The following is a 27054-nucleotide window of genomic DNA, read 5'->3' on the forward strand; positions in this document are numbered from 1 at the left end:
TTACACTTGTTATATATTGTCAATTAATGAAATAGCATTCAAAATTTATTAATAATATTTTCAAATTTTATTGATTTTGTTTTATATTTTTGTACCTAAATAAAAAATGGTTAAAAAATAGAGCACAAAACTTTTCCTTAATACACTAAATTAAAAAATAATACTTTTAATATATCCTCACAAACACTTTGGAAACTTTTATAAATTTATTCATTTAATCATTTTTTTTTTTAAATGTAGTTAATAATTGTTGCACCTAATATAATATTCTTTAACGTAATTATTTTACAAATTTAATAAATATTTTTTGAAAATTTATTTACAGATGTGATCTGATTAAGAATATGTCGTTATTTGGCGTTTGTTATAAACAAATATATGTCTATATATTTTCTTAAGCTGATTTTAATAATTATTTTATTCCCCACTTATATATAAGCGTAGAGAACATACTTATATTTATATATTTTGTTCTGCACGATTTTTAAGAGCAGGTTTACATGAAAGTAAAACAATAATATTGATAGAATAAATATTTCAAAAACATTTTAGAGTTCATATATTTATTGTAGATATGATATATAAATATAAAAAAAATATATAAACTAGATTTTATATATTGGTTGAAACTAAAAATTAAATTCCTATAATATTTTTTACTAGTAATTAATTGTAATAGATCTTAAAAATAAAAAATCATCTGGGCTTTAAAAATATTTATAAAATACTAAATTAAATATAATATAATATTTATAAACAACATACCCCTAATATGAGTCGATTAAGGTGATTGAATTTTTTTATTGAAATAATAAATTGTATATTTAAATTTAAATGATTTTTTTTGTATCAAAATTTAGTAGTATTTAATGTTCATTACTATTTTTAATAATATTATTAAATAAATAATATTTTCTATCGTTTTAATTCTAAACGCAGCTTTGTAGAGTTGTTGACCTAGAGTATTTGTATTTTCGATATTTCTATTGATTTTATTATATCAATTCGATTTTAAATTTAAATAATTATTAGTGTTTTTGTTTGACAACACGATCGAAAAATAATATGTCTAATATTTTTTTTATTCCATCTTGGTAATAATTCAAAATAGTAGAATAAATTTAAATATGATGAAAAATGAATGAGACACGTGGATTTTTTTCATATATTTAAATAATTTTAATATTACGTTTTAGGAATTTTTTTATTCATTTTTTTAAACCAGGCTTGGGAAAAAACATTTTTCATTCTACAAAATAATTTATGAGTGGGCGTGAGTTGTTCTAGATCTCAATTTAATGTTCAATATTAATTTAGAAGTATACCGAGTTGCTGTAGGATTTTTTTGTGTTAGAAAGAGTTTTAAATTATTTAATTCTAAACAAGTTTTCTCATACATCATTCATATTAAACAAATGGTTTAAAGTTATAGAAAATAAATAAAAAGGATGCATCATATCGAATTGCTGTATATTTTCTCGGTTTGAAAATGTGTAAAAAGTATCATAAATTGTTTAAAGAAAAATATTATAACTTTTTTTGAAACAACTTCTTACTTTTTAAATTTATTTTGAAGATCACCAGGAAATTTTGTAATACTTTAAAATTTTTAACTTTTACTTTATTGATTTTAATCATTTTATAAAAATTGAAATTTTCTCATTTTTTTTTAAAAATAGTAAATAAAATATAATTATTAATTTATGTTGCAAAATGTATTATTATCATTTTTGAAACAGCTTTATGTTTTAGTAAGTGCGTTAATTAGTAATTTTAAAAATAAAGTTTTGTCATAATTTAAAATAAATTTTATTAGAATTCTGTTATAGATAGATATACATAGTTGTTTATTACTTTGTTGGATTAAACTAATTTACTTTTTAATTATTTTTAACAAAATTATCTAAAATAAAACAAGGGACGTATTGGGTATATTATTTATTTACAAGAACATTTTTGAACATTTCTGAATTTTATTATTCACTGTTGTTATAATAAAAATTTGTACCTTGGTTTCTTGTTAGGTACATCGACTTACATTTTATAGATTCTTCAGCACTAAACATATATACATATATATATATATATAGTTAGGTACATCGACTTATATTTTATAGATTCTTCAGCAAACACATACATATATATACATATATATATATATATATATATATATATATATATATAAATATATACCCATAGGCATATATACACATTTATTATTCTATCTATATCCTACACAACTTTACCTCATAGGTTTTCATTCCTAATTCAGCCTTCGAATAGAAAACACGTTTTTCTGTGTTACTAAACGCCAGAAATGTAATTATTAAATCAATACGAGAAAAACACTAAAAACATCATTAATACAAATAGAAAAAATACAAAAAAAATAAAATATATATTTATTTATTAATATTATAATTAACACATTTGTGTGTGTGCGTGGTAGTAGTTTGTTCATAGTGCTCTAATAATAATAATATTATTATTATATATAGTGGTACCTATAACATTAATAATATTATTTAAAAAATATATATTTATAAATAATTAAATTTATATATTTCTTAAACGTTTATTTTTACCTGTGGTGTAAAAAACGTTGCATATGCATCAGGTACTTCTTAAACATTTTGATTCTTGAAGAGAAATATTTATAATATTATTATTATTTATTATTTATTATTATTTTAACCATAATAACAATTTTATTGTTTTTATTTAAAATCCATTTTTATTTAAAGTTGATATTAAATAATATTTTATCTTTTTGAAAGTTGTTTTCCAAATTTAGTTATAATTTAATTATTTATTAATTCATTTTATTCAATTATTTTTATTTGAACATTTAAGTAGGAAATAATTTATATAAAATTATAATGATTAATTGAAAGTTTGTACATTACTGTATTTAAAATAACACAAAGAATATATAAAATAACATAAATATATAAACTGTGTGAAAATTACAATTAACAGTTTATGAATTTAAACTTTTGCATAAACATCAGGTGTCGTTCATATATTTTTTTTTACTAAATTTTATCATTTTTGTTCTGAAATATTGTTTTAAAAGAATAATAGGATATTGTTTTAATGTGATATTGTGTGAAATAGTCTTTAAAATTGAATAAATTTGATAAATTTAATAAATAAATAAAATTAATAAAATTGAAGTTGAAGTTCTAAAAAGTGTAATAAGTGTATCAGGTGTTTTGCTAAAATTTATAAAAAAAATCTTAAAAATTTTAGGAAAATAAAACAACTATCACTTCATCACTTGTATTACATAAATAATTATTTTATGTTTAACAATAATTTTTAATAAATTATTTTTACTAAAGTTTTACTGAATTAAAAAAAAAATGCTAAAATTTTAGGAAAATAAAACAACTATCACTCCATCACTTATATTACATAAATAATTATTTTATTTTTAACAATATTATTTAATAAATTTATTTTTACTAAAGTTTACTAAATTCAAAAAATAACCCTAAAAATTTTATGAAAATAAAACTATAATCACTTATTACTTATAATACATAACAATAATATTTACTAATTTTAAATTAAACTGTTTTTGTGTTAAACTTGTAGTCTATATATCAGGTGTTGTTTATAAATTGTAAAAAAATTATAATTTTTGCTGCAAAATTTACTTAACTGAACAGATTATATAATTATTAATTAGATAAAACATTTGGATAAAGATTTATAAACCTCAGTTTGCAATTTTGAAATACCATTACTAAAATATAAACCTGCTAATAAATATGTAAAGTTAAAATATTTTACTTAAAAATAAAATTTAAATTTAAAAAGTTAAAAAATTTAAAATTATTTTAAATAAATGTATTTATATATATATATATATATATATATATACATGCATATATATATATATATATATATATATAATAATTTTTTTAATTAGATAAATACTATTAAAATAGTTGGACAAATAATTCGTTCCCTGAAATGTGTTGCGTTTCCAAGTCGTTCAATACAAATTATACAAACATTTTAACATAAACTATACAGAATTGTTTAAATACAAATATAAAATATGTAAATCAAGTGCAAAATTTGCAAAAAAAATTAAAAATTTTGAAAAATCATGACGCACAACAACGGTTCTTCTAGTAGTAGTGGAAGTGCTTCTTCGACAACTAAAGACACAAAACCTTCGGAAGAAAGGCTTATGGTCAGTAAATTAGTAATAAATAATTATTAGCAATGAATAGTGTAATATAAATTCACAATATTATCTATAAATTATTAATATATATTTTAATCATAATAAAAAACAAGAACGAGCCGTATCTATTTAAATAATAATTTGTTGCTGCTTGATTTTATGAATTATTAAGAATTTTATAGAATTTTTTTAATCTACATCTATTGCATTTGTTAATTTTTTTTTATATCGAATATTTTTAGTCCAAAATTTTATTTATAAAAAAATTACAAATCTTTTTTATTGATTTATCTAGATCTTTTAAATAACTCTCAATTTGACTGTTTAATTTTTTGGTTCACAATATAAATATATTAATTATTTATTATAGTAACAATTGGTAATAAATTCTTACGAAATTTGAAATTCTACATTTTAAAATTTGATAATAGCAATAAAAATAAATTACAAGGACTGCAAATTTTGAAACTAAATTTTTTTATATGATCTTATGAAATTTGTCAGAGTTTGTTTTTTCTTATTGACATCTTTTCGAGTTTTATTTACTTGAGTTTATTTATTTTATATTCAATTTAGATATCATCGTGTGATATACATTTTATGTAATTTAATTATTTATACAAGCAAATTCTTATCATTGATTGAAATATTTCACTGTCGAAATAAATAAATTATGTACGCCTGTAATTTGCTTCCTGCAAAAGACATTGATTGTCAATCAATTATATTTATTACATTATATATATATATATATATATATATATATATGTATATATATTTGTATTGATTTCAATTGTCGGTTGTGCGTGAAAGTTCAACAGAATTTTTTATTTAATTTCTGACTTTGATTTGATGCGTTATTTCTATTAATGAAAATACATCTACTATAACTATAGTTTATTATATAAACAACTAGAAACCTGATAGTAATTGAACATTATATATATATATATATATATATATATCGATATAGGGTAGGGCGAGGCACAAAGGTCCAATTAGACTCTGGGCAATTATATTGGGAAAACCAAACCAATTATATCACAACAAATAACACATATCAAGCAACTATTTGACTATGTTCAGTAAAATTCTCAGCTAATTCATCATTGTAGAAATGCATTATTTTTTGCTGTTTTTCTTAATTCTAATTTGAAAAGATTTTACAAAATAATAGTAACATTATTCAAATAATGCAAAATATAAATTTTCTTGGTTTATTTTTTACAGAAATTATTTGTATATAACCTTGATCTGGTATTTTGTTTCAAATATTCATCAGCAGATTTGGAATAGCTATTTATTCAACTTATCTCTCTCTAAAATTGCTTTTTCAAACTTAATTTACTATTTTTTTTATTGTTTACATCTTTGCCAGGGTGCTTTTTTTACCCCACCCACATTTAAGATTTTATAGTGGTTATATAAATAAAAATTGTTGAATCTAGCTTAAAACCAACAATACATTTTATAATACAATTAAAAAATTTATACTTAAAAATTATATTATAAGGTCTGGTAAACTAAACAACGGTGCTCACAACCACAAAAACCTACAACGAAAGAAAATACTTTTGTTACGGATTTTCAAAAAATGTGACTAATCTCCAGAGAGCAACGTCGTAAAAATCAAGGATAGTTATACATCTTTTGCCCTTTACTTGCAAATATTGTTGTTAAAAAATTTATAACTTTACTTGTTTTTAATATATCGATGGTGAAGTTTTTTAAGAGCAGATTATAAGCCCTGTTCTACCCTATAAATCTTGGTTAATTTTTTAAAGAAGATATTCCTGAATATAAGATTTTAATTCAAAAAATACTTTTATATAAATTTCTTAATATGAAATTTTGCTATATAGAATTTTCTGACTATAAAAATTAGTATAAAAATTCTGACTATGTAATTTTTTTATATAAAATTCATCACTGCGTAAATTCCTGTAATATAGATTTACAGTTATGTAAATATGCAGTTAAATTAAATTAAAATTTGAATTTCAAAAAATTTATATTCTTAATATAATTAAATTTCTTAGAAATTTCAAAAATTAAATTTCTTAGAATTTCAAAAATTCTTAATATAATTAAATTTCTTAGAAATTAAAATTCTTAAAATTCTTAGTATAATTTTTTTCTATATACATTTTTGACTATAAAATTTTTTGATATAAAATTTTAGTGATATAAGTTGTTAGTGGAAAATGTCCAACTGAGGTTCAATATAACTAAATAAAATCCCTAATTGAAAAAGATCATCATGTTAACTATTCATAAAATATTTTGGACGCGTTCAGAATTAAATTTCAATTCTCCACGAATTCAAAAAAGATATTTTTACCACAAATTACCCATTTCGGAGCCCCTCAATCTATTTACCCATTACCCGTTCTATTTCTGTTTCGATTAAACGTCATTGCAATAAAATGCGAAACCCATAATTTACAATTACTGCCTCTCATAACTGTAATTATGGGGCCCCCTTGTGGGGCGTCATCCCCATCGTTCCGCCCATCTTGACCGACTAAAAGGGGGCTCAATATTTATTGAAGGGAGTTTACAACTTGTATGCATTTTTAACTTTTTGTCGTTTATGTCAACACTTTTTCGGGCTATTTTTAGATTGGAACAGGTGAATAATTAAATTAATTGGCCCATTATTTTAATTGTATGGAGAGCCCCCAAGATGGGGGAACGAACTGTTGGAAGTATCACAGAATTTGTACTTCATATTTAATAAAGTAGTAATTTTGTTAAAAAAAATTATATAAGGACATTTTATAATCAGGAATCTTTTATGGGTGTATTTCATTTAGAGGAATTTTTGATGAATAAATTTTATATTGAAGAATTTTATATTCAGGATTTTAATCTTGCAAATATTTGCCGAACTAATCTAACTAAATTATTTAGCTAGTTACAAATATTTGCGTGATTTTGGAAAACAATATCTATAAATCAATCATCATTTTGCATGTAGTAACATTCAAAGAAATCGTGAACAATAGAATTGTAACCGTCAATAATTTTATAAATAAATTATTTGCCCTAATGTGAATTTAATATCTAGTTTTTTGTATGCCCATGATATGGAAACCACCCTTATATCATTAAGTATTTATTTTCGTCGAATACACATGCAAAACTTTGACTTTGTGGCCAAAATTAGGCTCATGGAGTGAAAATTGATAGTGATAAACAAGGATCCAAAATAGATAAAAAATTAATTATTATTAAATTATTTGTAAGTCTGAGGTATAAAATTTTGTAGTTTTTTTATTTTTCTAAGATGAATTCTAAAACATTTTAAAAATTGAATAATCATTAAAATTATATTTTGATACAAATTAATAAATTTAATGATTTTACAAACTTTAGTGTTAAACTGATCAAGTCTATTAAATAATATAGAGACCAAACTATGTCTAGAGATCCTAATTTTAATTTATAAAATAATTTGGACATTATATAATGTTATTCAATGCATATTGATATAAATATCAATACATTTTATAATAAAGAGTACAAATCAAATTCAGAAACTGACAATAGATACAAATCAATTTAATTTATAATTGAAATTTGAAATACACAATAGGTACAAAATCAATTTGCCCTAATAATTTTATTTATTCTACTATTTTTTAATAATTTTTTGAATTATTTTCAGGTGGCTGTTCGAATCCGTCCTCAATCTGAAGAAGAAAAAAGTTATGCAAGATGTGTCCATGCAATCAGTGCAAATACAATTGCTTTAGAAGAAAATCAGAATGTAAATATAAAAAAAAATTATACTAATATATTTTAAAAATAAATTTCTGAAATATTTAAGTATTTAGGAATTTTATAACATTTAATAATAATTTACAATTTTTTTTTTCTACACAATTTAAATATTTTAAAATCCAATATTCCTTTACTATAAAATATATAATACTTTTTGATAAATATCAAATTGTTTATAAAATAATAATATATTACAAAAAATGCATTTTTTAGGAAATTAAAAGAACAAATTAAATCTTAATACATAAAAGTTATTCTAATTTATAATAATTATAATCTAATATTTCTAATTTTTTTCATAAAGTCAAAATAATTTTCTGAGTCAACTTTTACAATTTGTTGTTTTCAGAGTAATTTATTTTTCTGGTTTAATATGAAAAAAGGGGTATTTACATAATTGTTAGTTTTTATTAGACAATATTATCATTATGCACAATATTAGTAGACATTCATGCATATTTTAATATAATATTGTTAAAAATACTAATAATATTACATTTAATTTTCAGGTAAATTCGAATATTGGTGAAAGAGGTGGAGGAAGCTCTAATGTAAGCATTTTTGTATTATTATTAATAAATTATAATTATTAATAATATTATTTTTATATTATATATATATATATATATATATATATATATATATATATTAAATTCAACAAAAATAAATATGAGAATATTTGGAAATTGAAAATATAAAAACTATACTCTTACTAGCTTGAAAATTCATATTTCCTACAAACTCTTGTTATAGGAAACATTTCCTACAAATGTATATATACATATAAGTTGATGTAAATACAAAAGTTGAAAGTTTATGAATAATAATATTATTTAATTTTTTTTCTAGTTAGCAAATATTGATAGAGTTCGAAGTGCCCGGAGATATCGATACGACTATGTATTTGCCGAGGACGCGACTCAGGTAAATATCGATTTTTCCTTTAACCAATTTGTTTATTTATAAATTTATTGCAAAAACCAATTCTTTATTCATTAATACATAATTTCATTGATATATTTTTCAATTATTTTTAGGAGCAAGTATATAATTTGACGACAAAACCTTTAGTCCAAGATGTTCTGAGCGGTTTCAATGGAACTGTTTTTGCTTATGGGGCAACCGGCTCTGGAAAAACTCACAGTATGACGGGGCCACATTCTGATGACAGGTGAAAAAAATAATATAAAATAAAAAAAAATCTCACGGACATAGGGTAACCATTTGAGTTGCTGTATACCAAACCAATTTTATCAAAAAAGCTTCAGAGCAAAAGCTTATATAGGACTAGTTAAGTTCTGATTGCTGTTTAAAATACACAAAAAATAATGTTTATTTATTTGAACTTTATTTTATTATTTATTGCAGATTCAATAACAATATAATAAATGTCTCTAAAATTGTATTTCTCCAAAATTAGTCCAAACAATTTTTGTTTAAATTTTTTGTCCAAACTCATTTATGTCGGAGGAATGTTCTTACCTCTGTCAATATTTGCAGTAATTTTAATTACCACCTTGTCGGTCTTTGTTGTTTAATAATATTTGTTTATTTACAACAATTTCTTATTATTTCTATTTCAGATCTAATAACAATATAATAAATGCCTCCGAAGAAGAAAGGGGCATAATGCCAAGGGCCTTAAATGATGTCTTCAAGGCTGTCAACGAATCACCCAACCCCAAAAATTACGAGGTATTTAGTAACAAACATATTATTTCTATTTTCAATGCACGTGTAATAATTACACATGTAATTAGAACACATTATATATATTTATCTATATATGTGTGTGTGTGTTTGTGTGTATTTATTGGGAGTGTTTTTCCCTGTTCAAATAATTGATGAAAAATTCAGTTGTTTTCGTTCAGCAAACGAAATGGTGCTGTAATTAGTTTGATCTATTGATTTGTATCTTTGTAGGTTTTTGTTTTATTTATTTTTTAGAAAAGCTTGTAACGAAAAAATTCCAGTAAATATTGATAATAAAATATCTGCTACTTGCTGTAATTATTATTATTATTTCTTGAATATATAGAGATTCATAAATATAAAAAATTAGCATCAAATTTGTCGAAACTCAAATGTTGAACATTTTTTAGTTGCAGAAATATTCAAATTTAATAATAATAATTAACAGTACGTTTCGACATTAAATGTGTGTCATCAAATTTTCAAAGATATCTATCCCTGGTTTTTTAAACAAACTTTTGACCGATTTATATATTCAAATTTTCAAAGATATCTATTTATGGATTTTTGAACAAACTTTTAACCGATTTATATATTCAAATTTCTTATGATATCTATCCATTGCTTTTTAAACAAAGTTTTGGTGGTTTTATATATTCAAATTTTCAAAAATATCTATCAATGGTTTTCACTCACAATAAAGAAGAAAAAAATATTACTTGTTGAGGAATATCAAATAATATCAGTATACAAAAAAGCTAAAAATTTGGTTCATCTAAAATATTTTAATATAATTTTTAATGTTCTACTTTTATTTTTTATATTTCTGTAGTATGAGTACACAAAATGTGTGTATTTTATCAATTTAACGTGCTACATGATGGCATTTACTTGGTGTCGAAACGTACATAATAATAACTATCTTTTTAAATGCTCTATGATGACACACATTCGATGTCGAAACGTAAATAGTAAACATATTTAAAAACTTTGTGTATCGAAATGTTCATAATAATTACCTTTGATTGATGACACACATTTAGTATCGAAACGTACATAATAAATATCTTTACACATATTTAGTATCAAAACGTACATAAAAAATGTCTTTAAAAATATTTAAGGATGTCACACATTTTGTGCCAAAAAGTACAGAATAAATATTTTTAAAACAGCTGAATGATGACACACTTTTGGGCCGAAACGTACAGAATAAGTTATTTTAGAATTTCTTCATGATGCTTCATGATGACACACATTTAGTGTCGAAACATGCAGAATAAATATTTTCAGAAATGTTTTATATATTTTCATGAAATGTACATGATAAATATTTTTAAGAAAGCTGAATGAATGATGACATAAATCTAGTGCCAAAACGTACATAATAAAGTTCTTATTAGCGAATCGAATTCTCTGGTCACACATGAAATTCTATTTTAGGATGTTGATAAGATAATTTTAATAAAAAAACGAATAATTTAACACGTTAATCGACATGTCAGTCATATGTGTCTGACATAAAAAATACTTTTTGGCGAACATTTTTTTCTTTGATGCATTAAGTTTCCTCAATACATTTTTAACTAAACTATCTAATAAAGTTATGGCCCATAGGAAAATTTTCCTGATTTTATCGTGACGATTAACATGTTAAAGAATTTTTTATCCTGTAGGTGTTGCAATCAAAGTTGCCTGTGTGGCTGCAGCAATTAAAGACCTTGATGACCAAGTCTTATGAAGAAATTGTATAATATTTGTACCACTGCATGTCTCTGATACCACATATCGAGAACATCCACAAATATCCCTTATCCCTTCAACCCTTTACCTACCTTTTATCTTGCACCATAAAATAATCTGATTGGGATCTTTCGAAATGGCGCAATGTATTCAAAGTTTGCATGTTCGCCTGGTGGAAGACGAAAGAAAATAATCGTTATATGCAAATCAGCATTGGCCCACTCACCGGTCGGCAGAATAAATTACATTTAAGGCGAACACCACCACGATAACTAATATAAGTCAGCCAGGACACGAGAAAACCATCATCGGAATAGAAAGAACATACCATATTAAAATATTTTTGTACTTCGCACAATATATTATATATGTCCTTATCGAATGTGTTCGTGTCCATGTTGCAAAATGCCTTTATGTTTTGGCGACAGAAAATCGATTCGGCTCTATTTTTAAGTTTTCCATTATCAACTTAATCTATTTGCTTTGTGTGCATTCAATTGCTTCGGCTTCGGCCTTTTTCCAACACAAACACAAAGAGAAAAATTCAATGGAAAATGCCATCGGAAAATGACTCAACTCGAAAAAAATGTCCATTGAAATTCAGTACAATAAAACATAAAATTTTAACTAATGGTGCTTGGCATCGTGTCTTAAGACAAATTGCTAGAATTTTTCGTACCGAAAACTGAATTATTAAAAAACCTTTTGAGATTTTTGAGAAATTTTGAAATTTTTGAAAAAAAATGACTTTTTCGCAATGTCAATGAAAAATGCCATTCGGAAAATGACTCAACTCGAAAAAAATGTCCATTGAAATTGAGTACAATAAAACATAAAATTTTAATAACATTCATCATTATTAATATAGATTTTTAAATAAATTACTAAACTAGTTGAAAGTGGCCTTTAGCCTTAAGGCAAGTTGCATGAACTTTCCGAAAAGTGTAATAATTGACTTAATCAACCGAAATTGAAGTTTAGATATTTAGATAAAATTCAACTGTCTATTTTGAAAATCAATTTACCGCTTTTAATTAAATCTAAACATTGCGAATTCCAATAGAATTTTCTCATTTTAAACACATCCTGTATTTATATAGCCCAGACACGTGCTTGTATGTCTTAAAATTGTAGTTTATTATTTTAAATTTTAATGAATTAATAATGTTTGACTTATAACATCACAAAAGCAACTTTTGGCACAAATTTTGACTACAATATTTTTTCAAACTTTGATGAATTTTTAAAATTAAACTACTTGCCGTAGAGACGTAAAATTTTAGTATGTCGTTTAGGATAATGATATCTATCAACATAAAAAGTTTTACCAAAGAAATTCTTTTCAACAGTTAATTATGACAAAAACGGTCCGGTAGTACAACTAATCATTCAGTATCAGTATCATTCCCAACCAATATCTTTTGAACAGTTTTTGATTTTTAAAAATCGATTTAGTATTGCGAGCTAAAACGTGGATATAAAGTCTAATAATTTTATGCAAAGCACAAAGAAACGGCTCGGCCGATCATCACACAAAACTGACAAATGCTAGTCCTCATCGAGGAACACCATATGGCTTTTAAATTTTTTAAATCGGTTCAGTCGTTTTAGAGAAAACGTCGATTAAAGGTCTTATTTTGGCAATCGCCAAAAAAACGCTACTGATTTTTTCAAACTTTAATGAATTTTTAAAACTAAACTATACTTGTCGTAGGGCCGTACTATTTTAGTATGATCTACAAGATCTATTGTATCTACCGTCAAAAAAAATCATAAAAATCGTCGAATATATATTTTTTTAAACTTTATTACAAGAAAACGGCCTGGCCGATTTTAACCAAAAGCTAATCAGCACGATTCCCAACCAATATCTTTCAAACAGTTTTGAATTTTTATTCAGGATTGTAGGCTAAAACGTGGACAAAAAAATTATAATTTTATGCAAAATACAAGAAAACAGCTCGACAGATCGTCTCACAAAACTGACAAACAACAGTCCTCATCGCGATACATCGAATGGCTTTTAAATTTTTGAAATCGGTCGAGCCGTTTTTGAGAAAACGTCGATTTACGGCAAAAAATCTGTTCACACACATACACACATACTTTTTCCAAATTTGGTCTCATTCGATTCAGAATGGCTTGAAACGCCGAGAAAACATAAAATTAGCGAATCGGAATTTTTTATGAAACATAAACTTCTCCTTCAGGAAATTAATCATATTTATTATTTGTTTTTTTTTTAATATAGATTCTGAAATAAAATACTTAATCAGATGTTGATTTATATATGTATATATTTGAATTTATAAAACAAACTTAAAGAGATTTCCCAGCGTTCCATTTTAAACCGGTAGGCCGAATCGACACTTAACCTGGAACGAGGCCTCGATCTGGGTTGCTCGCACATCGACGCTACCGGGGTATCTTGGGACATAGAATTCACTATTATTTGTAAAATATAATTCAAATTGTAGACTGAATAAATTGAAATAAAACCAAATGACACATACGCTAATATATAAAAAATACATGTGTAACTATAATTTATGAACAAAAGCTTTCAAATGTGGAAGCTTTTAATACGGATAGAATCATAGATAAGAAAGTGTACCACTTGTTTTCTGTAAAACTTATAATGTGCATATATATATATATATATTTGTGTGTGTTTGAGCATTATACATATATTATTATTATTATATTGTGGCACGTGAACTAAAGTCATTATGTTTTTGCCTCCCTATAACAAAACGAAGGAGTGAAGGTCGTGCGCCAGTCAAGGACGTCGCAAGAATTAATTGATTGCCCAACTGGAACTAACAAGTGGATATATACATATATTGAATATAAATACATATATACATATATAATAAAACACAAATTAATACCCATACACACCGGCAAAATAATTAACCGTCGAACCCTATTTTAAAGAACAAAATTTTCTGAAGAATGGTTGATCCAATTATATCGAAATAGCTAAATTTCAGCTTCTATCAAAATGCCACTTACAACTAGTTTTTTACAATCAATAAAATAATAAAAACATCGTTCACTTCATTTTCAACTTATCAAATGTATTTTCTATCCTCAGGTGACAATGTCCTACTTGGAAATCTACAACGAGAACATCAGAGACCTACTGGCTCCAAATTCAGGATTTCTGGAACTTCGAGAGGATGGACGAGGACGAAATATAACAGTTGCTGGTCTAAGTGCTGTTACTGCAAGCAACACCGAAGAAGTAAATACTTAATTTAATTTTTTTACCCACTTTTTCACCTCGCGTGTTTTTCGAGCAATATTTCATTCATAACTTTGATCCCATCTACTTGTTCCAGTGACCTTGCGTTTAAATTATTCTTCAAGGTTATGAAAATATATTTTGAAAATTGTTTCAAGGTTACTAGGTTTGGGTTTCCGGAATCCGGTGCTAAATACCGGATATATCCGGTAAAGGATGTAAGACATGCATAACCAGAATGTGGATGTAAACTTGGTTATTTTTGGACTCTTTGGTTTTTCAGACAACGTTATGATTCAACATTTTTGTTCATTGATAGATTGTTGAAGAAGGAGTTTATGTTTTAGAAAATCCGACTCAAAACTAGAAAAATTATGTGCAAGTCTATATCACTTTTTGGAAAGTCAATGCAAGAAATTGCCTTTAGGTAAAAACTATTTTAATTAACTTCCCGAAGGATGTTTTCAAAAAAAAAATCCGACTCGCTTATTTTATGCTTTCTCGACGTTTCAAGCCATTCTGAATCGAATGAGACCAACAATTGGAAAAAGTATGTGTGTATGTGTGTGAACAGATTTTTTGCCGTACATCGACGTTTTCTCTAAAACGGCTGGACCGATTTCAGAAATTTAAAAGCCGATCGATGTATCTCTATGACGACTAGCGTTTGTCAGTTTTTTGCGACGATCGGCCTGACCGTTTCTTTGTGAATTGCAGAAAAGTGAAAATGTTGGTTGGGAATCGTGCTGATTAGTTTTTGGTAAAGATCGGCCGGAGCGTTTTCTTGTAATAAAGTTCCAAAAAAAAAAAATTCGACGATTTTTAAGATTTTTTTTGACGGTAGATACCATAGATCTTGTAGATCATACTAAAATGTTACGGCCCTACGACAAGTCGTTTAATTTTAAAAATTCGTCAAAGTTTGCAAAAATTGGTATCGTTTTTTTCGGCATTTGTCAAAATTAGACCTTTGATCGACGTTTTGTCAAAAACGCCTGAATCGATTTTAGAAATTTAAAAGCCATTTGATGTATCTCAATGAGGACTATCATTTGTCAGTTTTGTGAGACGATCTGCCGAGCCGTTTCTTTGTAATTTGAAAAAAAAGTTAAACTTTTCGTCCACATTTAAGCTCAAGCTACCAAATCGATTTTAAAAAATCAAAAACTGTTCGAAAAATATTAGTTGGGAATGATACTGATTAGTTTTAGGTGAAAATCCACCGAGCCGTTTTCTTGTAATTAACTGTTGGAAAAAAATTTAAAACGATTTTTATGGAACTTTTTTGGGCGATATATATCATGCTCTTATAGAACTTACTAAAATATTACGGCCTTGTGACAAGTAGTTTAATTTTAAAAATTCATCAAAGTTTGAGTAAATTAGTAGTTTTTTTGATGTTTGTTAAAATTAAAATTAGTCGATTTACTTGGTATAACGATAGAGTACTTTGTCTCAATGAACACACTAAATCATTAAAGTCCTACGGAAACTGGTTCAATTATAAAAATTGTTGATTTTTGAAAATTTGCTTTTAGAAAATACTCCGAGTTAACGTGTTCGTTCGTTTTTAATTATGTGTAATAAATCCACTCGGAATACTTTTAATCACTCATAAATTGATTTATTTTTAAGGATTAAGTCGATTATTTACACATATTGGGAAGTTCATGTAACTTGCCTCAAGATAAAATACGAATACCAACTAGTTTTTTTTCAAGTAACATTTTTGACCATCTTTTATTACCAGGTTATGCAACTTTTGCAAAAAGGCAACAAAGCTCGCACAGTTGAACCAACTGCAGCCAACAAGACATCATCACGCAGTCACGCACTTTTAAGCGTCACAGTCAAGGTACAATTGATAAATTAACCAATTTATTATTTTATTTTATTATCCATTTATTTATCTATTGATCTATTTTTTATTTTTAGTATACCCATACCGAATCCAATAATCCCGGAACAAATCTAGGCGCCCTGTCTTCCGGATGCAGAATTAGACAGGGCCGCCTGTTTTTAATAGATTTAGCAGGATCTGAAAGGGCACTGAAGACCAAAAATCGAGGGAAGAGGCTGCAGGAAGGGGCACATATTAATAGATCTTTGTTGGCTTTGGGGAATTGCATCAATGCTTTGAGTGGAGGAGCAAGGTAAGGGATAAAAATATTTATGGATTTGGATTAGATTGTTTAACCAATTTTGCGTGAATCTTGGAGCAAATTTTAAGTCTTAAATTTTGGCCTTCTGATTCGGCCATATTAGTACACTTATTCCCTGTTTTGTTACTCGTTTTACACGTTTTCGATTTTTGAAAATAATACTTTTTAACGTTTATTAAATTTTGCATTTACACGAAATTATAAACACTTAACTATAATTTCCTTATACCTACAATAACATTTTTAACTTTTTGTAAAGTAAGTTATACCCGTAGTAATGGGCCGAAATTGAAAATTTTTAAATATCTTTACGTTTCAAAGGTTTCTGAACATTTTGGCATACTTTTTAAAAAAAATGGATGTGTGTATGTGTTTGTATGGATACAACTTTTTGTCCACGTTTTTGGGCGCACGGATCAACCGATTTGAATGGTTCAAAAAGCATTCGATTCCTATTGATAGGGAGATGTGCTGATTAGTTTTTGGCAAAGGCAGGTCCAGCCGTTTCGGAGATACGGAGCAAAAAGTGCAGTAAATAGAAATCGAGTGTTTGAGAGAACGGAGTATCGGATTTGAATGATCTAAATAACATTCGATATGTAATGATGGGGAGAAGTGGTGATTAGTTTTGGCAAAGACAGGTCCCACCATTTTGAAGATACAGAGCTAAATGTGCAAAAAATGCAGTTTTTGAGTAAACTATGCGTCCGATTTAAATGATCTAAAAAACTTTCTGCTCGTATTGACAAAGCAATTGCTTTTGAGGATAAAAAATTAATATATCTTTTTTTATTTTCTATAAAATATTTTTGTAATTTTGGATTAGAATTTCAAAAAATTATCCAGGCTAAGCACAGTCTAAGCGCCACTCTGGTGCAAATGTTTACCAAGTGCGTTTAGACTGTTTAAGCACAGTATAAGTGAAAATGTCGCACAGAATTATTTGCAAGTGCGTTTAGACTGTGACTATACGGGAGCACATTTTCAATTTTGTGTAAATTAGGCAACTATTTTTTTTTTTGGAATTGAATTCGAAACGAAATGACGATTGTTAATGTTCTGGAGATAAATTGATTTATGATTTACATTTGATTTGCTCAGATATAACAAGATAGCAGAAATAATGAAAGTTACAGTATTTGTAATAATATATTTGAAAACGTTTGAAATTTCTCGAATATTTCATTACGGTAAGGAAAGTTCTAGCAATTTGCTTTAAGGCACAATGCCATACACCACTAATTATCTATTATTTTTTTTCTAGATACGTTAATTATCGTGATTCCAAGCTGACGAGGTTGTTAAAAGAAGCACTAAGTGGAAATTGCAGAACGGTCATGGTTGCCCATGTTTCACCATCCATACGACAACGTGATGAGACCAGGAATACACTTGTCTATGCTGATAGGGCCAACAGGATAAGCACCAGGTAATAAAAAAAAAATCTTGTGAATTACTTCCCCTTTTCCCACCAAACATCACGTGTATTTTGATTTGCGGGAAACTCTTTAGAGGGTCCTCCTATGTGACGGCCTGTTTTTTAGGGATATTTTAGGATTTTTTTTCTACGACCAGTAAATATTTAGAGCATCAAGTTTTTTATCATTTATTAACACATATTTGGACAGTATAAATATAAAATTTCAGCTAAAAATATTCAGTCAAACTAGAGTTACAGCGCTCTGAACACCCCCGCCTCGAAAAAAAGAGCTCCCACTTCTTCCACGATTCCGGCTGCTCGACTTATCTGAAAAAAAAAACGGCGTTTTAATTTGTAGGCTTAAAAGCACGGAATGAACCTATAATCAAATGAATATAAAACAAATTGGATTTTTGATAGACATTTGAAATAAAAGTTGCAGATTAGGCTTTTTTTTGTTTTTTGCTATAAAAAAATCGTAGTTTTGAAAATTTTCGATTGATAATAGATTCATTCCATGCGTTTAAATATATTGAGTGTGCCCTGTAAATTTCAAGTAATTCGGTCCAGCCGTTTCTTAGATACAATGGAGGAAAGTTTGAAAAACACAGTTTTGAGATAAACGCGTTTAAAGATAAAATGATCGTTGTACTATATACTATATGTATACTTTTTAAATGGCTGTAACTCAAAAACTATTTGAGATATCGATTTGAAATTTTAATATGTTATTTTTAAAGGTGTAATCTAGCAGAAATATGAAAAAAAATTGATTTTTTCAAGCCACCGCATAGGAAGACCCTCTTAAACTTTTTTTGAAAATGTCTGGACTTTTTTTAAAAAAATTCAAGTGAAAAAATAAATATGAGTGATATCTTACTATACCCCTTTCTTCTCCACGTAATATTTTGTGATTTTTGGTTAACCATCTCCCCCCCCCCTTAAAAACTTCACGTGGTTAATAGACGCCTCTTTAGGTAGTCTCAACTGATCAATATACATTTTGACATGTTTGTGTTGATTTTTTAGAGTTCAAAGCAACGAGCATGAAATTCCCTACCAGGTTTCGCAGTATCGTGGCGTCATTAGTGAATTGAGAGAGGAAATCGCAAGACTGAGGCATAAAATGCAAGGTGATCGTCCAAGGTAAGAACACCAAATTTTGTTCAAACTTGGTATTACGGATTGTCAATAATCATTTATCCTCAGGTCTGGTGTCCAGACTCCAGGACCGTCTCCTTTGCCGCCAGCATCATCGACTGCCCACAAGGAGCAAGTAAAGCAACTTCGTGAGCAGATAGTAGGAGCCTTCAAAGAACAAATGCGCCTACGCCGAAGGCTCATGGAAGCAGACTCCCATTTATTAGGCTTAGGCTTAGATGCAGAACGTCAACATTTAGTGATTTCGCACTGGGAGACCAGAGATGGCAAATTATATAACAGACGTGCTGGTGAAAGTAAGTGTAGACAGACAACTTGGTTTTTGTATGTAAAAAATCCGATTCGCTAATTTTATGTTTTCTCGACGTTTCAAGCCATTCTGAATCGAATGAGAACAACATTTTGAAAAAGGATGTGTGGGTATGTGTGTGTGAACAGATTTTTGCCGTAAATCGACGTATTCTCAGAAACGGCTGTACCGATTTTAAAAATTTAAAAGCCATTCGATGTATCTCGATGAGGACTAGCGTTTCTTAGTTTTGTATGACGATCAGCCAAGCCGTTTCTTTGTAAATAGCAGAAAAGTGAAAAAAATTTGATGATTAGTTTTTGGTAGAGGCCATTTTCTTGTAATAAAGTTTTTTAAAAAAAATTTTTGACGATTTTTATGATTGTTTTTTTGACAGTAGATACCATAGTTTTGTAGATCATACTAAAATATTACGGCCCTACGACAAGTCGTTTAATTTTAAAAATTCTTCAGAGTTTGCAAAAATTAGTATCGTTCTTTTGGCATTTGTCAAAATTAGACCTTTCATCGACGTTTGCTCAAAAACGCCTGAACCGATTTCAGAAATTTAAAAGCAGTTTGATGTATCCCAATGAGGACTATAGTTTGTCAGTTTTGTGAGACGATCTGCCGAGCCGTTTCTTTGGAATTAAAAAAAAGTGTTAAACTTTTCGTCCACGTTTAAGCTCATTCTACCGAATCGATTTTAAAAAAACAAAAACCGTTCGAATGATATTAGTTGGGAATGATACTGATTAGTTTTAAGTGAAAATCTACTGAGCCGTTTTCTTGTAATTAACTGTTGAAAAAAAAAATTAAGACGATTTGTATATCACTTTTTTGGCGATATATATCATGGCAAAATATTACGGCCTTACGACAAGTAGTTTAATTTTAAAAATTCATCAAAGTTTGAGAAAATGAGTAGTTATTTTGACGTTTGTTAAAATTAAAATTAGACGATTTACTTGGTATAACGATAGAGTACTTAGTCTTGCAGAACATACTGAACCATTAAAGTTCTACGAAAACTGGTTCAATTATAAAAATAATTGATTTTTGAAAATTTGCTTTTAGAAAATACTCCGTGTTAACGTGTTCGTTCGTTTTCAATTATGTGTATCAAATCCACTCGGAATACTTTTAATCACTCATAAATTAATTTATTTTTTATTGATTAAGTCGATTAATTACACATATCGGGAAGTTCATATAACTTGCCTCAAGGCAAAATACTAATATCAACTAGTTTTATATATGTCATCAACAGTACCGATGGAAGAATCTGAGAATCTGGAGGAGTTGGATGAAGCTGTGAATAAAGATGATGATCGTGCTGGTACTGCGTCTGGGCAGCCTCAGGCTGCAAGGGCTCTTAGGGCTGCCTGGGCTGAATTGGCGAGTATAGAAAGGGAACGCGAACGATATGCAGATTTACGAAGGGCTACTGAATTGGAGTTGGAAGAGTGCAGGAAACGTGGAGCAGCCTTAGAAGACGTCAGTATAAAATACTTTAAGGGAGTATTCTAGTGTAGAAATTTTCAAAAAATCGGATTTTTAATTTTTCCATATTTCGATAGGTTATACTTTTAAAAATAACATACCAAAACTTTAAATCGATATCTTAAATAGTTTTTGAGTCACAGCCATTTAAAGAGTATATATTAATAGTATATAGTATAACGATCATTTTATCTTTAGACGCGTTTTTCTCGAAACAGCATTTTCCGAATTTGCTGCAGCGATTACTCAAAAACAAATGATCCGATCACTATCAATTTTTTTTACAAGTTCTATATATAGTTCTCTGTAAAATGAACTATCGATTTTTTGATTGGATCAAAAATCGAATTTTGGCAGTCCAAAAACGACCAAAATTTTGGGTAAAGTTCGCTTTTTTTTAAAAAAAACGCCGTCATTTTGACAATTTTTGATTTTTTTCTTTATCGTAGTTCATTTTACAGACAATATTATCTAGTTCAACGAGATTTTTTTTTTAATTTCATCCACGTAGAAGGCCGGAATCATTGCAGCAGTAAAGCGCCTTTTTTTTTGTCGCGCCGTTAGATATCGATGATAACTTAAAAAATATTTTATTTTTTTCTTCAAAAATTTTACTATGTATTCTTAAAACATGTATAAATATATTCCTAAAGTTTTGAAATGATTGATAAAGTAGTTTTTTTAATATAAATTCCCAAAAATCACGTTTTGTTTAGACGGTTACACTAATTGTGCCCCTTAAGGGGGTATTCTAGTGTAGAAATTCAAAAAAATCGTTTTTTTTTTCATTTCATATTTTCAAAGTTTAACTATCTAAGAATATGGGTACGAGAAGGTTTTTGAAAATTTCAATTATTTTCGCAGATATAGGCATTTTACTGACTCGGTTTCCATACTGGTTTGGCTTCGCGCAAAACTTTAAATGCGTTTTTCTCAGAACAGACTTTTTCAGTACTGTTGACACGATTTCTCGAGTTCTACTTGACCGATTCACTTGAAATGTTCAGAGAGTCTTGTTTATAGACATATCTATAGCCCGAACTAGGATTATCCCCAAATTCCAATTTTTACTATATTTAAAAAAATCGAGAAACTCAAAAAAAAGAGTGCGCGTAAGGATCACACGCGATTGAAGTAAAACTTTTAATATTGTATGAGTAGGCAATTAAGATATAAATAAAAAAAACATCATATTTGAATTTTAAAAATCATTTATTAATAATCACATAACATCAATAACACAGTTTAAAACAACATCGATAGATTAATTGCTATCATATTTCATATATGATATAATAGGTTTGTGATAACTAAAATGAGAGACATAAATTTTGCTTTGTAAACTATGTACATTTCTGGAGAAAACTGCATCAATAGTCGTGCCATATCTTGTGGTTGATTCAAATGGAGAATTATTCATTGTTAAATTAAATTTATTATTTAAAAAATCAATAATGGTTGAGATTCTTCTGAACGAAAATTGACATTGAAATCTCCAGCAAGAATTAATGGTATCTCGTTGTGATTAGTGTTTAAAAGTTTTGCACCCTCATTAGAAAAATGAAGTAACTGCTGATGAAGAAATTTAATAATATTTGATACGTTTTTATTGGGAGAAATTTAAAGGACGACTATAATTAATGTTTGATTCTGAGTGTTCACACAGCGGACAACTGCAATATCACCTACTTGTGTAATTTCATTAGGAATATCCAGTAATATTGTTGGCGCAAGAAACTGCATAAGAGTCGCATTATGAAGAGTATCTGAACATGAATGATAGACAGCTACACCACCTGCTCTTGAGTCCGATCGTTTGTATTGAGTAACGCAGTAATAGTTCTGAATATCAATTCGTTCTTCATTATTAATCCAAGTTTCCGAAAATAACAAAAACGTACAACGTTGTAGCACTTTATCTTGCAGATCAGGCAAATGAGCTCGTAAACTTTGGCAGTTAAAGGAAAACAATGAAATGTCGTTCAAACTTATTATCTCACTCAATTTTTCTTCTTGTGTTATTAATCTACAAGTTGAAAGTCTTTGGAATTCAGTTTTTAAGTTCATTAATCCTGCTGGCCGTTTTCTTCCATGATAAAATTTTTTGAAATGATGAACAATCCATTAATGCTGGTAACTCGTGATAATGCAACATATAGAAGCTGCTGATTATGTGTTTTATTGTATTCATATACAATTTTATCAAAAGTACCACCTTGTGATTTGTGTATTGTGAGTGCACAAGCAGACACTAAAGGAAAATGATTTCTTTTGACAAATATGATTTTATTTCTATTCATTGGAATAGATGAAGATCTCCTGAAAATCGGCACAGCTGTCCTACTGATATTAAGAGTTTGAATATGATGTGCAGCTTTCTTCTTATTTTGTTACCTATCTTACCAGGAAATTCAAACCATAAACGTAGAAGTTCATCATTATCGCCACGTTCTATGTACACTAATTTTCCTACACAACCATTAGCTAAGCCACCACTCACATCAATATTAGTTGTTATTATGTAAAATTTATTCAGAACTAAAATTATTTCATACGGCAAACCCCCGGTATCAATAACCGATTTTTGTGAAACTGCCGACGAATGTATGATTGTTGATCTGTCGCATGGCAACCTACATAAATATCCGTGGCAGTAGATATTATTTTGTCTTCAACGAGATTCAGTATAAATTTATTATATTCCATGACACATTTATTCTCTAAGAAAAGTCTTATTCCATGAGGACATAACATAAAAAACGTGATTCAATTAATGCAAGTTCATATAGGGTTTAGCGCTCGACTTACGCATGACATGACGGGAGTGGATACTCGCGACATCAGCGCTTACGGCGTCGTAGTGTTCAACTACACGTTGGCGTTTTCGTTGCATTTGTACGGATTTACACCCGTGTAGCCTGAAGAAATTTTTACACCCATATCGCGCCTAAAGAAGTTTTACTTCAAAAACAGTAAAAGAAGACACTTTTTTTCAAACAGTCACCAATTTGTAAAAAAAATTTTTTTTACTCATCGCTAGTTCGGGCGATTGCGACATGATTGTAGATTAATAATCTTTTAGGGCTGAAATCATGTCAAGACTGAGGTGCAAATTTTTTGAGACCCCCCACTTCATCAGCTGCCAGTTCCTTCGATGTTCAACTTTTTTTAAAATTTTTATCTTGTATTTCAATAATATTAATAAACAAGTGGTAAAAAAATGGATGGTAAAAACATTTATCGATTTCTTTTACGACATTTTAAAAATGACCTAAATTCATCGCTCTACACTAGAATACCCCCTTAAAAACACGCGACAATTTTACAATGTTTTGTTTAATTTCAGGAATTACCTGCTCGTATAAGTTGTTCAGAAGAACGTGAACTCCTAGGTCTGATGTGCAGAGTACATGAATTGGAAGCTGATAAAATGGCTTTGCAGTCTGAAAGACTAACCAGACAACATGAATTAAGACGCAGAGATTTACTTCTACTACGATACGACAGACAGAGACAAATATGTGATGAAATCATCACCAGGCAAAGACAACTTATGGAAGGTAAATACACCAAACACATAATGTGCACTTCAACTATGTAATTGTATCATTTATTACAGAAGGTCGTGTACAACTGCCTCCAGACTTACGAGAACTTTATGGCCTGTACCAACAAGAAATCCATGCTGCAACTTTTACAGCAGACACTCCACCAAGTTGTTTTGCTGATACCCCATTTTATGGACCACCTCCGACAGCCGGCAGCAGTATTGGTACTGCTACAGGAAGAAGCAAAGGTGTCGATAGACTTCCTCCAATAACCCAAAGGTAAATTAGTGGTGTATGGAATCGTGCCTTAAGGCAAATTGCTGGAACTTCCCGTACCGTAATGAAATATTTGAGAAATTTTAAACGTTTTCAAATATATTATTACAAATACTGTAACTTTCATTAATTTTGCTATCTTGTTACATCTGAGCGAATCAAATGTAAATCATAAATCAATTTATCTCAAGAACATTAACAATCGTCATTTCATTTCGAATTCAATTTCAAAAAACAAAATAGTTGCTTAATTTGCAAAAAATTAAAAAAGTGCTCCGATATAGTCACAGTCTAAACGCATTTGCAAATAATTTTGTGCGACATTTTCACTTATACTGTGCTTAGCTTGGCGGCATTTTCACATTTTTTAATTACATAGACAGTCTAAACTTGGCTAAACATTTGTGCCAGAGCGGCGCTTAGACTGAGCTTAGCCTGCGTAATTTTTTGAATTTTTAATCCAAAATTACAAAAATATTTTATGAAAAATAAAAAAAGATGTAATATTTATTTATCCTCAAAATCAATTGTTTCTTCAATACAAGCAGGAAGTTTTTTAGATCATTCAAATCGGACGCTTAGTTCACTCAAAAACTGCCATTTTTGCACATTTAGCTTTAAAATGGCGGGACCTGTTTTTGCCAAAAACTAATCACTTCTTCTCCAAATCATTACAAATTGAATGTTTTTTAGATCATTCAAATCCGATACTCCGTTCTCTCAAAAACACGATTTATATTTTCTGCGCTCTTTGCTCCGTATCTCCGCAACGGCTGGACCTGCCTTTGCCAAAAACTAATTAGCACATCTCCCTATCAATACGAATCGAATGTTTTTTGAACCATTCAAATCGGTTGATCCGTGCGCCCGAAAACGTGGACTAAAAATGCGGATATACAAAACACACACACACATACACACACGCACACACACATCCATTTAGTTTCTGAGGCATGCCAAAATGTTCAGAAACCTTTGAAACGTCGAGAAATGCAAAAATTTTCATTTTCGTTTTTCGGCCCATTGCTATAACTACCCTACGGGAAGTTAATGATAAAAAATTATTATCCAAAACTTTTCAAATTTTTTTTATTTTTTTTAGTGGATGGTATAGTGATAATTCAGCACGATCAGGATCATCATCTGGGTCAGAATTTGGAGGTGGAGGTCACCATCATAGATCACCACCGATCGATATTTATCATCACAAAGATCCTTACAGGAGACACCATAGATCATCCTTGATTCCACCGAGTACTGCTGATAGAGGTAATAGTAATAAATACAATTGTATTTTGTTAATTTTTAAGATTTTGATTTTTTTTAAGGTCTGATGGGTCCGGTGGTGTTACCTCCTGGTGCCCTTTTGGGCAAACCTATTAGCCCTACGCCTATGTTGACTGCTCAGACATTTTCTCCGCAACCTGACGAATTACCAAGGCCTACATTTTCAGGAAAAAGGTCAGAAATATATATATATATTTTCCATCTTGCATTTGCACTTGTGCGCTTACTTTTAAAATATTTATAATTTTGTTCACTCGAGCACCAATCAGTACTTTTTTTATTTTTTAAGTTTGAGCACATTTATAAATAAGCAAATAATTGATTACACATATAATTATATATATTAATATATATGTGTATATTTATATTAGGGTGGTCCTTAATATGGACATTTTCGAATTTCCTTGCTCCCAAGGGCTCAAATGGTTCCAAAATGATAAAAAACAATTCTCTGAAAGTTTTAGCTCTTAATATTAACTTTTAGATGGTAAAACTTTGATTGAATTGTGCTCTAAACTTTCAGAGAATTGGTTTTTATCAATTTGGAACCATTTGAGCCCTTGGGAGCAAGGAAATTCGAAAATGTCCATATTAAGGACCACCCTATTATATATAACAAAATACTAAAAGCACATATAAATTTATATATAAATAATTTAAACAAAAATTAATAAATTATTCCAGAGAATTGCTGAGGTCTTCGAGTGAAGAAAGTTTCTCTCGACTGGCTTTGACTTAA

General features: G+C 28.3%; 1 protein-coding gene across 1 annotated transcript; it reads left to right on the forward strand.

The window, feature by feature from the left end:
• Positions 1 to 4120: 4120 nt before the first annotated feature.
• On the forward strand, positions 4121 to 27054 carry LOC113372764 (kinesin-like protein KIF19). Its single transcript, XM_026613107.1, has 18 exons — positions 4121 to 4207; positions 7872 to 7973; positions 8497 to 8538; positions 8837 to 8911; positions 9025 to 9130; positions 9603 to 9682; positions 14520 to 14669; positions 16420 to 16528; positions 16633 to 16822; positions 18096 to 18260; positions 19281 to 19397; positions 19461 to 19702; positions 21026 to 21198; positions 24551 to 24764; positions 24824 to 25031; positions 26131 to 26297; positions 26357 to 26489; positions 27000 to 27054. The coding sequence occupies exons 1-18, from the start codon at positions 4121 to 4123 to the stop codon at positions 27052 to 27054; spliced, it is 2415 nt and encodes an 804-aa protein (XP_026468892.1).

This window comes from Ctenocephalides felis, unplaced genomic scaffold, assembly GCF_003426905.1.
Source record: "Ctenocephalides felis isolate EL2017-DRISC unplaced genomic scaffold, ASM342690v1 CF-g0.4_SCAFFOLD_01604, whole genome shotgun sequence".
Lineage (NCBI taxonomy): Eukaryota > Metazoa > Arthropoda > Insecta > Siphonaptera > Pulicidae > Ctenocephalides > Ctenocephalides felis.

Coding starts and splice junctions, on each gene's coding strand:
- LOC113372764 (XM_026613107.1), top strand. CDS start 4,121: ATGACGCACAACAACGGTTCTTCTAGTAGTAGTGGAAGTGCTTCTTCG. Junction 9,683..14,519: donor CCAACCCCAAAAATTACGAG/GTATTTAGTAAC, acceptor TTCTATCCTCAG/GTGACAATGTCCTACTTGGA. Junction 14,670..16,419: donor CTGCAAGCAACACCGAAGAA/GTAAATACTTAA, acceptor TTTTATTACCAG/GTTATGCAACTTTTGCAAAA.